General features: G+C 38.9%; 2 protein-coding genes across 8 annotated transcripts in view; one reads left to right on the forward strand and one right to left on the reverse strand.

Moving 5' to 3' along the window:
• Nucleotides 1–6755: 6755 nt before the first annotated feature.
• On the reverse strand, nucleotides 6756–11512 carry LOC102203347 (zinc finger protein 239-like). Of its 6 annotated transcripts, none has more exons than XM_013910918.1 (8): nucleotides 11459–11512; nucleotides 10382–10596; nucleotides 9181–9291; nucleotides 8921–9016; nucleotides 8582–8692; nucleotides 8350–8467; nucleotides 8066–8266; nucleotides 6756–7979 (listed from the first exon to the last, which is right to left on the reverse strand). In XM_013910918.1, exons 1-8 carry the CDS (start codon nucleotides 11466–11468, stop codon nucleotides 6967–6969), a joined length of 1875 nt encoding a protein of 624 aa, XP_013766372.1. In that variant the 5' UTR covers nucleotides 11469–11512; the 3' UTR covers nucleotides 6756–6966. The 6 variants fall into 6 exon arrangements, with proteins under 6 accessions (XP_013766372.1, XP_013766373.1, XP_005733482.1 ...); XM_013910919.1 differs by lacking the exon at nucleotides 11459–11512 and adding an exon at nucleotides 11325–11376; XM_005733425.1 differs by lacking the exon at nucleotides 11459–11512 and adding an exon at nucleotides 10787–10892 and having other exon boundaries at nucleotides 10382–10510.
• Nucleotides 10551–14551, forward strand: part of tspan33a (tetraspanin 33a) — a 6438-nt gene continuing 2437 nt past the window's right edge. Inside the window, exons 1-4 of one of the 2 annotated variants that reach the window (XM_013910920.1) lie at nucleotides 10551–10608; nucleotides 13321–13378; nucleotides 13611–13738; nucleotides 14037–14111. In XM_013910920.1, coding sequence (XP_013766374.1) covers nucleotides 13649–13738; nucleotides 14037–14111 — 165 coding nt within the window. In that variant the 5' untranslated portion in view covers nucleotides 10551–10608; nucleotides 13321–13378; nucleotides 13611–13648. Of the gene's footprint in view, nucleotides 10609–11456; nucleotides 11569–13320; nucleotides 13379–13610; nucleotides 13739–14036; nucleotides 14112–14551 lie in introns of those variants that run through there. The other variant, XM_005733424.2, reaches the window with a different exon arrangement.

The following is a 14551-nucleotide window of genomic DNA, read 5'->3' on the forward strand; positions in this document are numbered from 1 at the left end:
ATGTTCTTTCTTGTTGTTGTTTTTTTTTTTGACGCAGTGACCTGAAGGTCAGTGTTTTCCTCGTGAATTAACAAGCAGTCAGTGGAGACGCAACAAAAGCGACTGACCATATTTCCCCAGGTTCCCACTTTCTGACTGTATTTTTTTTATGTTGCTTATTTCCCCTTTTTGTTTTTGTTTTTTTAAGAATTAAGCTTGTTGGGTGTAAACATTGCATGAGGTTCACGTGTTGACATTTGAGCGTTCCGGGTTTTGCAGTTGTTTTGTTTGATTCAGGTTAAATATGACTATTTAGTGTACACAAAATGATTAAAAGCAGTATTTCTTCTTCAGAACTGACTGGACAGCAGTTGAAGAGTCCACGGAAGGTGATTTTGCATATCTTGTGTCTAATGTGCTTTTAGTTTATTTTCCTGGTGCATAACCCTGAGGAGGACAGCGAGATGACATTTAAGAACAGATAAATGATAAAGTTTAATATTTTTTCTCTTGAATTCAGTAAATAAGTCTTTGTGTTGCCATATTACTTTTAAATTGATTACTGGGACAGACATTGATTTAAATCCAGGTTGAGGACAGATAGGCAGGAGTTACACAGCATATATTCAAATGTTTCTACTCTATAGGATGATATTCTAACATTTTTACTATTCAGTGCCAGTCACAAATAATTTACTAGGCTTTTATCATGCTGCAGGTCATATAAACACTCATCATTATGAGTAAAATTGCATTCTATATTGGTCAAATGTTTGTGTTTCAGCTCAAATGGAAAATAATCTTATACAAAACCTGCAAACAAATCTACTATAAAGACTGGTGTGTAGCTGTGCTGTAAACAGTCAGTGTGTAATATGATATTGGTACCAACCTGCAGTGAGGGCCCCTTTGAACAGAGCTGACTGATTATCAGGAAAAGCTCAGGTATAATCATTTGCTTTGATAGGGACCTAATATGCTTTTTCATATTTCTGTCAGCTATATACTGTTATGATATCCTCATATTTAAAGCTTCAAATAGCGTATGTACGAGTATTCCGTGTGAGCCAAAAGCTCAAACTTCTGACTGATCTAAATATTTTTTTTCAGATGTTGGCTCTACATAAATATACATATGCATAAATTATCCCAAAATGGTCATTTCGGGCACATATCTTTGACTATGAGCACAAAAGCTCTGCCCGCCTGTGCTTCGAACCTTAGAAATTTGCCTTAAAGGAAGTTGAAACATCTAAAGTTGCTTGTTTCAACTCATTTCACTTGTATTTATATAGTGCTTAATCACAGCAGCAGCCACATCAAAGAGTTGTATCTTCTAAAATGAAAGGTAAATGACCCCTGAGCAAGCACTTGGCGATAGTAGGAAGGAAAAACTCCCTTTTAACAGGAAGAAACCTCAGATAATAGATGAACAGAGAGGCTGCACTAAAGCGCAGTGTAAAGTAAATAAGATTATTTTAAAACGTAAATCATGCTAAACTACTCTGGTAACATCTGAGAATAAGAAAAACAATATTAAGCAAGCATAATGGATCCCCTTTAGTCACGGCTCATTTCAGTTTGTGGTAAACGTGCACCAAACGTGCATCTGTGAAGCTCTTATCATTTATTAGCCACATCTTCCACCTTGAATCCACTACGTGTGAGGGGGTCTTTTTGTATACTTGTGCTCTCTTTTCCCACATAGACAGATGACAGCGGGTTTAACAGGCTGATAAGCTGTAGCCGTCCTGGATCTCCACCTGCAGCCAGTTAAACTGTAAACAAAGCCCCTCTGCCACAAAAGGGTGCAGTTCAAATGGAAGTAATTTCCTCAAGTGAAAGCAGAGCTGGAGTGGGGAACGGCTTAGTCCCTGACAGATGGGTGACAATCTATTCAGCGGTCGACGACAATGGGAAGACGTGGGCGTTTGGCCTGAGAATGTTGAACGCAGAGATTATTTCATCATGTTTGGATTTCTGGAGGGTGATCTGACATGGTGGATTATACAATACATTTAAGTAATGTTTTATGTGCATAGGGATATAAAATATTGGTCCTATATAAATGATGATATCTTTTGTCTCACCACTAGCCAATGATTGTATATTTTTATATACCATATATAGCAAAATATTTATGAACATATGATATTTAATCGCCAGAATGTTAGATTAAGGAACAGGAAGGACACTTCTATGTAGGCTTGCTGACTAGAAGTCAGTATGAATTCCCACTTTAATGTATTTTTTAAGCAAAAGGAAGCAGCAGGAAATAAGGAAGCACCGAAGAAGAAAACTGAATGTTTAAGCTATGGACGTTTATGGATGTTTCATAGTAAATCGTGGGGCTTTTCAACTTATTGCCCACATTCTGAGCTGTTGAGGAAGATTCGGAAAGGTTGCTTCACAATCAGCTACACCACAGGAAAGCAATCCATCGCCCCTGCTTGTGACTCCAAAATTAAAAGGCTCAAGACCCCAACTTTAAGCAGCAGACAGATCCAAATCCTGACATGCTTTTGCTCGTGTTTGTTTTTGTGTTTTGGCCAGAGGTCTGAAACGTCCTACCAGCAACCTGTACGTGCAGGTCAGAGTCTGGTTATTACTCCTACTGTAGCACTGAGAGACGTGTCTCTCTTCAAGTAGTCCTACATCAGCAAAACATATACACACTGTACATTTTTAACAGACCTAACCAAAAATGGCACCTACCAAGGACTAGATATCTTTATGGGGGGGGGAGGGTTTGAGCCGTTTAAATCGTGTAGCCTCTTTTCTTTTTCTTCTTTTACTTCCAAAAAAAGATATTGGAGGACTTGATCTACATGTGTGTGTAGAGTCATTTATTCATCTGCGTTGTGTGCAGAGTAGGAAGTCAAGTATTTTTGCGCCTGATGAACTAATTCGATAAGATCTTTTGTCTGCATTTACAGTAAAAGCTCCAGACTCCAGTGCAGCAATTTGACTGTTTATTTCAAAGAAAGCAAAATGAATTCAGGTTGGTTTTGCCATATTTATTCACCAACAATGTTATCTGCTGGATTTAGCCTGGAAATGCAAACATGGTCACTGCTTCATAAAATCTTGACACTGGGAAGCCACAAAAGGATGACAAGACTGATTTTTATCGTTACGGAGAAAAGCTGCTGTACATTGAGAAATTTTTAATCTGTTCAGTATTTTAAAAAAATGAAAATAAACTAACAAAAAAATAGCATTTTACACACTTTTTAGAAGTATTAGAGTTGTGTGTTTATCCTTAACTTTGCCAGTTCGGAGAGTGTGAGGCTGGAGAGCAGAAGTCTTGTAATCTTTCCCCGTGTCGGTCACTCAGATCTCCTCACGTGGATCTACCATTGTTGCAGCAGATGCATATTATATTTTCTTGTAAATCAAAGCGTTTGTTGATCACTGTTTGATGCCGACAAAGATATTTTAAGATGACTATTTTGAATATAAATTGTATTTTATTTTCCAGGTACAATTAGAATAGCCAGCTGTCGTAGGAGTAGAATTAAAATCATCAAGAGAATCACCTCAGATGTTATTTTGACTTCGATGCTAATGAACGCTTTGGGAAAGAGGGCAGAAACGGAAAGCGGGAACATATTGTTACATGCAACTTTGTACTGCATGTCTTCTATTTTAGATATTAAATAATAGGAATATTATAGCTATATTATATGATATTAAATGACTGTTAGGGGCAGGTTGTTGCAGCTTGTGGGACGGATGAAAGAATCTGGTTTTATTTAAAGAAACATCCTTATCAAGTTTCAGGTGCCATGCTGTGAGTTTATTTATTTAAAAAAGAGAGAGAGAGAGAGACTGATTTTGTGTGAAGATTTACGTTCATCTGTTTGTTGCTCGTGCAAAGACGCAATCTTATGAAGAAACATCACAGGTCGGTAAGGAAATGCAGTGGGGCACAGGTGCATTTCATTCAGTCCTTGATGGACTAAATGCGATCAAGAACACGCAGCCTGTTTAAAACTACAAATTTGGGTTACATGACCATTACACGTATTTAATCTGTTGGGATCAATGAAATCAATACATCTTCAAAGTAGAAGTGATTGATTTAGCTTTAAATAAGTGATCACTGCTGAATTTCATAGCCAGCTCTTTGCATGTTAAGCAGCACTCGCACATAGCAGCACCCAAACAGCTGATTTTAATCATTTTTTCCCCTCATAGCACCACGTTAAGATGAAATTTTCTTGCCCAGTGGGTTTAGGAATAATGTATAGAATAGAATTCACTCATCGTATAGCGGCACCTACAACAGCACCTTTTATGTGAATATTTAGTATGACTGTTTTGTCAGGACCTCAAAGACCTTGTGTGTTATCCCGCATTCATTCCAAATCACAGAGAGCCCTGCCTGGCACTCAGTTTTGACACTAAGATTGAGTCTTTCCGTAGCAGCAAACGCGACTCTCTTTGGGATATTACTTCAGAGGTGTGGCAGCAGCTTTACAATGCAGACTTGACTGTCAGCGGTTCTGGTTTTGGAACAGCTTTCACCTCATTAGAACCACGAATGTCTCCGCCTGTATCTGCTTCTCCACTCTTCATTTTACAGACAAGAGCTACTTAACATTGCATCGCAGATGAGAATTATTTCTCCAATCACCCCGTGAATGTAGGATACAGTTATATGCTCTTACTCACACCTGAGGAGTCACTTTATATTTGTAGATTTTCCTTCTACGTAGCCATTATGGAAGAGAGATGTTCTGACCAGCACAGACATAAAAGGCCTCAGTTGAGTTAGAAACATAGAGGTTTTGTATCTGTTTGCGCGTGTGCAGATGCAGCTTTAAATAGATGAGTGGGCCCATTTGAGAGCATCACGAGTGTTTTCTTCCATTACTGATGATGCAGGAGCATCTCTTTAAGCAAAGAAGGCACTTCCCTGCTTTTGGCCAGCTTGATTTAGTGGCAAGAGAATCGCAGCTCTACGTACAGCACAGTCTTTATCTTCTTTCTGTTCCTCATTTATATATCAGGGCTATGCTGCTCTGTATGATCTTACGTGTACGTCACTACTCATGCAAAGTGTTAAAGGGCCATTAACAGGACTGAGCTGTTTTTCTTCTTCTTCTCTGTCAGAGAGACGTCTGTTGTCAATCCTTGAGTTTATTTTTTTGGAGAGAGGTGATCACACAAAGACCAATTCCTTGTAATATTAGTAGTGACGCTACTGTTAAATGTAGTATTTAATAACAGCACTATTTACGATCAGAAAAATGAACTAGAGTGTGTTATTGTGCTTGGTAGCTTTGGAGGCAGATGGCCATTTTTTTTCTTTTCTTTTCTTTTTTTTGTAACTGAATTCTTTAACGTAAGCCACTCCCCCTCGACTGTGCGAGGAATTTCATTTGTTCTGAGGTTGCTAAGTGACATGATCTCACGATTGACACAACCTTTTTATTTTTTCTCCCTCTCGTTCTGCTTTTTTTTCCGAAAGAGAGATCTTGATTTTTTTTTCTCCTTCATTTCATTTTAGATTTTAGAAAGGGAAAGAATACAAATGAAATAAATCAGAATATTAATTCAATCACTTTTTCTACTCCTATTTTCAATAAAAAGTGAAAGAAAAAAACCAAACAAAAAGTTGATTTGTAAATAAGTAATGTACAGTTTGTATCTGTAACTTGTCAGTCTGTCATTGGTGACAGAGTCTGTCTTGCTTATAACGCACGCTACAAGTAAATAAAAAAGGAAAAAGTATATTTAGACTGTATGGTCCCTTGAAAGCAAGTTTTAAATTAATATCTGATGTATATTCCTGTAACATTGCATTTTTATCTGAGGAATGATGTTATTAAAAAATTGCAAATAAATTGCATTTCCTACAGTGGTGTGTGTTTTTCACAGGTCTCTATCCTCACATGTTCCTCAATAGACTAACTCTGACATGACCTAAGTGCCGTGAATGCAATACGGTAAAACTATCAAAGGTCCTGAAAAGCTATTGTATGGACCAGCTATTTCACAAAGAACAAGAGGGTCTCATACAAAACAAAACACTACTGAGTTCCTTCTAAGAACTGTGTGGGCTTTTGCTCTCTAAACATGTCCAACTTTGGAAGAAAATGTGTTCACTCTAAGTTTCCAGATGCCTACATTTGTAAACGACTCTGTGGATCAGTCCTGGCTCCTTCCAAAGTTTGAATGCAGAAGGTGTCATTGAGGGAGAGGTGGTGTGCCTGATTTGCAGAAACTTTAAGATGAATGCTGGGAGGACATTTCCTGGCTTCTTCATTGTAACAAATAAATGTTAATCACTTCACCTGGCAGCAGCGAGGTGATCCCGCACAGTAAGACAATGCCAAAGAAACAACTGAAACTTGAAATGACACTCAGGCGCTAACGGATGTGTAGATTGCACCGGTTTTCTCTGATGTTTCGGGTTGTGTCCTACAGAGTTTTTGTTCCCCTGCTGAAAAAAAACACCTTCCACAAGTCAGAATTTAAAGTTGTTGAAACATTGTTCAAGTGAATACATCTAAATTTTGAGAAAACCCCCAAATTTTAAGATAATTACATTTTTGACAAGAATGCCAAAAAAAATTCAGTGGCACAAGAACATTCATAGGATTCAGCTCAAAGGGAAGGCTGCAGGTTTCTTAAACAGGGATGAAGTTAGAATAGTTTTACAGAGAGCTGAAAAGTGAAAGTGTTGCATATTTAACCAGCACTCCACCCAGAAAGCTTCATCATCAAATTTTCTACACTACAATGTGAGCGAGTGTAATGGTGTGTGAAACTAAAATGAAATTGACATCGCTGATGGTAAGTATATCCTCAAGTGCACTTTAATGCCTGCCGAATACACTGAAGAAAACAAAGCTTATACTTCCAACGATTGCATGGTTAATGCTTCCCACACTTATTTCTTCATACAGAAGGTAGTTCATTCTGGAATTCCAGTTTGAAATAAACTTGTTTGACTGACAATAAAATAAGAACTGCAAACTACATGTGGGGTTTATGAGTGGCAAGGTGTCTTTTCAGATTCCCCTGCTGCGAGAATTCTCTCTTGCAGTTTGGACACTTGAATGGTTTCACCCCATTGTGGCTGAGTGTGTGTCTCTTTAGGCAGTTTAACGTAAGGAAACGCTTGGGGCATTCAGAGCACAGGTATGGGCGCTCCCCTGTATGAGAGCGCATGTGGACATTTAGGTGACTTTTGCTGGAGAAACCCTTCCCGCACTGGACGCAGGTGTAGGGCGTCTCCCCCGTGTGAGACCGAGTGTGCAGCAGCAGCTCGCCCGAAGACAAGAAGGATTTCCCGCAAGTGGTGCAGAGGTAGTTTTTCTCCCCTCTGTGCATCTGCATGTGTCTCGTGATGCCAGCTTTGCTGAACCATTTCCCGCAGATGTTGCACAAGTTGGTGGGACCGTTGTGCAGGCGTTCATGCTGCTTGAGTGAATACCTGCACAGGAATCCCTTGTTGCACTGGTTACAGATGAATATTCGTCCTCTCTTATGAAGCCTCTGGTGCTGATAAAAGCCTGATGGGCTGGTGAATCCTTTCTCGCACTGGCTGCAGCGGTAGGGGAAGCTGTGGAGCTTCATGTGAGCCTTCAATTGATTTGGATGTTCAAAGAACTTTTCACACATCGGACATTTGGTTTCTTTCTCTGTGAAGTTTTTGTTCACAGGTCGCGTGCTCAGAAACCTTCTGTCTTCCTGCTTGGGCTCTTTCCATCTACGCTTTTCCTTATTTTCTACATTGTCATTTTTCTGCTTGCATTCCCAGTTTTTAGCCACACTTTTTGGTTCGGTTTTCCTCCGTTTGTCTGAGTCACCTTTTACTTGATTTTTCACAGCATTCTGACGTATCTTCTTCCTGACTTTTTTCCCAGAAAAGTTTGTGTGAATAGAAGCGGTTATCTGGTGCTCACTCTGGATGTGCTCCTGGACTTTTCTCTTTATGCGATGTGTGAATGAGCACTGAGGGCAGATGAATAAACAAGAGAAAGGACCTGAAAACAGTACAAAGCACAGCAAGTCAGAGAGATAAGACTAACTGATTCAAGAGTAATATTGGTCTCCTACTTTTTTTTCTGACCTGGTTTCTTTTTTGGCAGCCAATCATTTGCCGTGACATCAAAGCTTTGACTTGATTCTTCTTCTAAACCCTCCAGTGATGGTGTTTGTTCTTCACTGTCATGATCTTCCTGACTATAAGCCTCAGTGAACCTCTCTGCGACAGTTTGAGAAGGGAGGGCTAGTGTGGACAAAATGACATCGTCCTCACTGCTTGACCGTGCTGTCAGAGAAGAAAGCCCGATAATATTACACATTACTCACTCATTTATAATACTTCATTAAAAAAAAAAAAAAGGTTCCCACCTGAACTTAGAGTCCCCGTCTGTCTGTGATGATGCAGCAGGGTCTTCAAACTGAAGGGTTCAGACAGATGGAGTCCAATTTCTTCTGATACAGGTGTTTCATTGAGCCAAGCTGCTGTCTGAGATGGAAAGAAAAGACCACAGAAATGCAGGTTGTAAGAGAACAAAAAATCTTAGAGGTTACAAATTTTGATCTCATGCTGCAAATTACTTTTGTAGTACTGCTGGAGTACCTGCTGCAGGTCTGGTACTGGCAGCAGCTCTTCAAGTCTGGACAGAAAGACGGACACAAGCTGCTGGATCCTTTGGTTATAGACGGAGCCGTAGTTGGCAGGAAAAACCTCCTAAAGAAATCATATCTGAACTATAGGTTCATCTACTTGATGAGAAGCATAGATTATAGGTTATACATTTAATACAACATGTAAATTATGGTACCGTGTGCAGAAAACGAAAAAAACAGATTGTGGCTACCTTGTGACTGATAAGTTAGAACCATATGAGCCACTGATTGTAGCTAAATCAGAGGCTTCAAAACTTATGACTTGTGAATTTTTCAGAAACCAACTTACCTGAAAAAAGAACTCCTTCTCAAAAGGAACATTCAAAATGTTCTGAACCAGGCTAGCAAAGTTGCTGTATGATGTCTTCAATATATCAGAACTGGCCTGTCAAAAAGAAGACACACAATACAGGAAAAAGTTTTTTTTTCTGTATTTTTAATCTATTTTTTCCTAAAGCTCATTGTTTGTCTAATTTTTTGTTTGCTTGCTTGTTTGTCTTTTTAAATTTGGTGATGAAACAGCTCTGAATTGTCTTTAAAAACACCCACCATCTCCTGATTAGAGCTCAGCTCAACACTGCAGGTGTGGATTTTATCTAGTTGACTCTGGATCATCTGCAGGTTGGATACACCATCACCTCGACACAGCTCAAGAACCAGCTGCAAAAAAAAAAAAGATCACGACATACTGTGGAAAAAAAACCGACTGCCACTATGAGCAGAAGCACAATATTTAGGCATGTAATAACAAGCAACACAAAACACTTCAACTTCGAAAGCAACAAAAATGTAATGAATGAAATGATGAATAACAGAACTCGTGCCTTACATTAAGTGCTGTGAAAAAGTATTTGCCACCCTCCTGAGATCAGATTTTTGTCTGGTTCTCACACTTACATCAAACAAGTTGCAATATTAGACAAAAATAAGCTGAATAAATAACCTAAAAAAAAAAAACTTTCAGGGCATGACCCGATAGCTGGACATTCTCCTTCAGGATTTTCTAGAATAGAGCAGAATTCATGGTTCCACCAATTATAGCAAGTCATCCTGTCCTGAAACAACAAAGTAGCTTCAGACTGTCACACTACCACTTCCATGTTTTACTGTTGGTATGATGTTTTTTTTAAAGAAATGCTGTGTTACTTTTATCCCAGATGTAACAAGACTGTTTTGCAACCACCTGGATGAGTTGTCGATGTACTCTTGGAGCACTTTTGGTAGGTTGGCCACACCTGGGAATGTTCACTAATGTTCCAAGTAGTTCAATTAACTACCAAAGCCTTTTAAATGTGGTTAAAATGTAAATTGTGGTTAACAACAATATTCAAAACCTACCATATATATTATTACTTAGACATGCACTAGCACATTAAGTTAAATGTAAATTTCAAAACTTATATTTAACCACTGATTTTATCTACTGTTCTGATTTTATCTGTTTTGATTTTATATACTGTTTTGTTTGTTTGTTTGTTAATTAGTTAGTTTGTTTGTTTGCTTGTTTTAATCAATTTTAAATCATGCTTTTTATTTGTTTTTGTTTCTAATGTCTCTGTAAAGCACTTTGAATCACCTTGTTGTTGAATTGTGCTATACAAATAAACTTGCCTTGCCTTGCCTTAAGGTGAAGGCAGGAAAAAGACCCTCTGAGGGGCCACATAGATAAGTACTACATTAGTATAGGCTAATTCCTCATCTCAGCTTCACTGACATTAAAATGTATTTACAGTTGGGACTAATCACTTACCCTTGCTCTCAGGCCCAGGATGAGCTGAGCCTTCTGGGTGGGACTGAGCAGCTCTGGGACCATCTCTGTTGCCAAACTGATGAAGTCCGCCAGCTTGTCATACTGCATCACTTTGAGCTGCTGCGCTACCTGCCACACGAAGGCAGACATGAGTCTCACTGGAGGGACAAGGAGACGCAGAGAGGCTGGAGGAAGAACACGGTCTGCCGAAGACACTGGAAACAAAGGTTTTGGAGTGAAAGCACCACATAATTTAACTAGAAACTGCAATTAACAGGTTACAGCTATACGAATAGAGAGAATTAGCAACGTTAGCTTAACAGCCTAATTGTTTTAAGAAGGCTTCTCTGAGCTAAAGAAAATAAATAAACCTACTAGCAAACAAACGCGCAACATCGCACAAACCTTCGCTTTTCCACGCCATTTTCGTATTTTATATATTTCTATAAAAATTGACTGATTATTACTTCTGCAGACATCCTAATAAACACGGAAATAACCTCTAGGTAAAGCGGATGTTATGACGATATCGTGCCTTCAAAATAAAAGCAGACAGCGAGAGGACCGTTTTAGCTCAAATGTGGTTCACGTTTACTTTTTTCTAATAGACTAGAAAAGAAAAGAAAAATCATATTTTTTTCCATATGCTATTTTTTTGCCCTTTTTTGTCTCTAGTGTTGCATTCATACATGTTTACTTACAATTGGGCTTTTATTTTTGTACTTATTGATAATGTAACCGTTGTTTCCAATTAATAAAATCCCAACTCAGTCTTTTAAATCAGTGCTTGGACCCTGTTAATATCAGGGAACATTTAGTGCAAAAACAAAACAAAAACACACACAACAAAAAAAAAACACAGTGGAGAAAAAATGGGAACACCCAGTTTTTACACACCCTGCTACTATCAACCAGGGTCGGCGGGCAGCTGGGAACTCGTTACCTTACTGTTATGTGTCAGCATGTCAGCAAATCAGTCGTCGTCATCATGCTGAGAGGTGTTCGGTTTAACTTTAGGAAACACCTTTTCCCAGCTTTTGGCTCTTTTTGCGCGCAAACTTGAATAAAGACGCTCACCTGTCGCCATGGCACGAACAAGCAGAGGCGCACCTAGATCTGACAGGGAGTTTACGTTTGTCAGCCCAGCTGTGAAGTACCTGCTGTTCATATTTAATTTTATATTTTGGGTAAGTAATCGCGCGCTATTATAAAAGCATTGACTGACTGATCTCAGCGTGTGGTGACCTTCATTTTAGGAACTCTGTGTGCTGGTTAATCATTTGTCTTTGGAGCTTCCAGGGGACGTTTGACTAACAAATAGTTCAAAGACGTTTATGCTGTGATTTCAGTTATGCCAACCATGTAAGGCATCACTTCCTTGTCAGCGGAACACTTTGCTGCTTTGTTTCACTTAGTTGTTCTTTAACTTTGGTGTTCAGAGTGAAACTGAGGGAAAGAGTAGAAGGGAGAAGGAAGTATGGGTCTCACTCACAAAGGCATACACACAAACAAATACACCAGGTGTTCTCAGCTCAGTGTTTAAACATTGACTAAGTTTTATTCTCACTTTGAAAATCAGGATTGGATTTGGTCACCTCAGTCAGTGCTGTGGTTTGTTTCAGCCACCAGAAAATGTGAACACAAAGGAGTTTTCCCAGTTTCACTGATTTCCTTTTTTGTTACATACTCAATGCCAAGCAAACTTTCAGGGTCAATGTGCTCATGGGGCCACACATTTGTTTAATGTCCCCACCTCACATCTATTTCCTGACAGAGGTTGTCCCCTGTGCCAGGTTGTGCAGGTGGTGATACATCTCTATTTCAACAAATGACTGAATAACATCATTCAAATTAAAATTCCGCAAATTATGTAAAACTGCGAAGCTCAGAAGGTTGGTTGTAAACAAAACGTTCCCATCAGTGGGTTGCGGTGTCAGGTGACCGTGGGCCAGAACTTAAGGAGATTTCTTACAGCATTTTTAGAGTTGATCTCTTGTTGCAGATTTAACCAGCTGAGGTTTAGATCCATGTGAGGAGACTAACCCTTTTTCAGGAAAATTAGAATGCTTAAACCAAGATCTGACATGAAGTTTTAGTGTTTTCTTATGTCCTTGCTCAGTGTTTGTAGTGTTTCCTTTGCACATTCTATTATATTTGTAATTGTTTCATTTTTTGCATGTTTTTTTTTTGTGCATAAGTGTGTCAGCAGTATTGAGGCAGTGCTCGTGTACAAACAGGATAAGTCTGTAAAAACTTGTATGGAATGTGTTGTCATTTCTGCTCCCTCCAGCTACAGTGAGTCTCGTAGTGCGCGTCGCTTCTTTTCATTGGAATTATGCAGACATGAATTACCTTCCTAATATCACCCCTGTGGTTTTTTTTCCCCTTTTTTTCCCCTTTGACTGTGAAACTAAACCCTTCCAAAAAGACAAACCTGACCTCTCTCTCCCACCACATTAAGGCGCAGTGTCTGCAGTAACTCGATCTATGTCATTCAGGCTGGGAAGAGTATTTACTATTATTCTATTGAGACTGAGAAAGCAGTGCAGAGTGAAAGAGCCTTTTTTTTTTTTAATGAAGTCTGCAGGTTGCTGTAGGTTAATATAGTCAGATTAAAGCAGAGAGACTGGAAGAATCTCCTAGTTTTAACAACCAATTGTTGGTGATGCAGTTTAACACTGATTCAGAGTGAATGTTTCTGGAAAATCATCAGTGCAGCCTTATCGGTGACTCATGTGTAGCCACTGCACATTTTTCTTATTATTGTAATTGAGTGTTCTGGAAAGATGATGATGCACCCTGTACAAGCAGAAACATAAAAGAAATATTTCTTCATATTCCCCTCGAGTGCATATTACACTTCACTTCTAATTTTTTTTTAATTGCCCCAAGGATAAAGAAATCTTGGGTAATCTTTTTTTCTATGTGTTTGTTCTCAGATAATTTCTCTGGTGTTGGTGTTAATCGGAGTGTATGCCCGCATTGTGAAACACGCAGGTAAAACAATTCTCTATTTATGAAGCATACAGTCTTTTTTAATAACACAGTGGGAGTCCCATCACATGTAGGTAGAGTGCTTTTGTTTCTGTAAGGCTTTGTTAGTCCACTTTTTCACTAAAAACATACTTGAAAATGCAGTTTTTGAATTATATTTCCAGAAATGTTTCCCAGCCTGCCCTCTCTGTCTGTGTTATCCTTTGAGTGTCTTCTCTCTCCCCTTCTGCTTTAGAAACAGCGCTCGCATGTCTCGCTGTGGACCCCGCTGTAATGCTGTTGATCGTGGGGGTCCTCATGTTCATCATCACCTTCTGCGGTTGTGTGGGGTCCCTCCGAGAAAACCTCTGCCTCTTGCAAACTGTGAGGAAGAAGAATTTAATGGATTTTAAAGTTTTTATTATATCTTTAAGGGTCCAGATGCACAATCTTTTAAGATCATTGGTTATATTTGTGCTATCTATGCCAAGCAAACAGGTTACACTAGGAAACCATTAAAATATTTTGCTTCTAGAGTTCACTAGTTGTTCTCTGCTTTCTTGCTTAATCTGCACATTTTTTATTTTACAAGTGAGGCGCTCATAAGCAACAGCTTCATGGAGACACAGGAGGAGGTTTAAATTACAATGTGGTAACGACTGCTCTTTTTCCCTCCTCCCAGTTCTGTATCTGTCTGATCGTGATCTTCATCCTGCAGCTGACTGCTGGTGTCCTGGGCTTCATCTTTTCAGATAAGGTAATCGAACAATATGGACTGTTCTATCAATCAGAATAATGTAAACACAAATGTATTTCAGTTGTCTGTATTCTCAACTCTTTCAAAACTTAAATAGGTTTCTTTTGTTGCTCATTCTATAATAAATAACTTTGGGTGTAATAGTCTTTTGGGGGGCTCTTTATCATTTGATGATTTTTATACAGTTTTGTTTTATGTTTATACAGAATATCAGCACTAGTCATATGAGAGGTTATACAGTAGCTTCACATTAATATAAAACCTTGAAAAGCACGCTCCAAACTGGTGCTTAAGACTACTTCTTTTGCCTATTAATGATGTTGCACATGATATTAATTTTCTTTTAATTAAAAAAAACCCAACAAACAGTTGGAGTTTTGATCTCCTCCATACCTGCTTCATGCCCTGGAGGACGGGGCTGTGGCTCCCCACACCCTCTA

The sequence above is a fragment of the Pundamilia nyererei genome, unplaced genomic scaffold (genome assembly GCF_000239375.1).
Source record: "Pundamilia nyererei isolate P.nyererei 1_Seehausen unplaced genomic scaffold, PunNye1.0 scaffold00052, whole genome shotgun sequence".
In the NCBI taxonomy this organism is placed as follows: Eukaryota; Metazoa; Chordata; class Actinopteri; order Cichliformes; family Cichlidae; genus Pundamilia; species Pundamilia nyererei.

Excerpts from the sequence above, each read along its gene's own strand:
- LOC102203347 (XM_013910915.1), bottom strand. The coding sequence starts at position 10,805 with ATGGCGTGGAAAAGCGAAGGTTTGTGCGATGTTGCGCGTTTGTTTGCT. Across the intron at positions 8,693-8,920 it reads AGAAGGAGTTCTTTTTTCAG|GAGGTTTTTCCTGCCAACTA; the intron begins GTAAGTTGGTTT and ends TGATTTCTTTAG. Across the intron at positions 8,267-8,349 it reads GACGGGGACTCTAAGTTCAG|CACGGTCAAGCAGTGAGGAC; the intron begins GTGGGAACCTTT and ends CTTCTCTGACAG.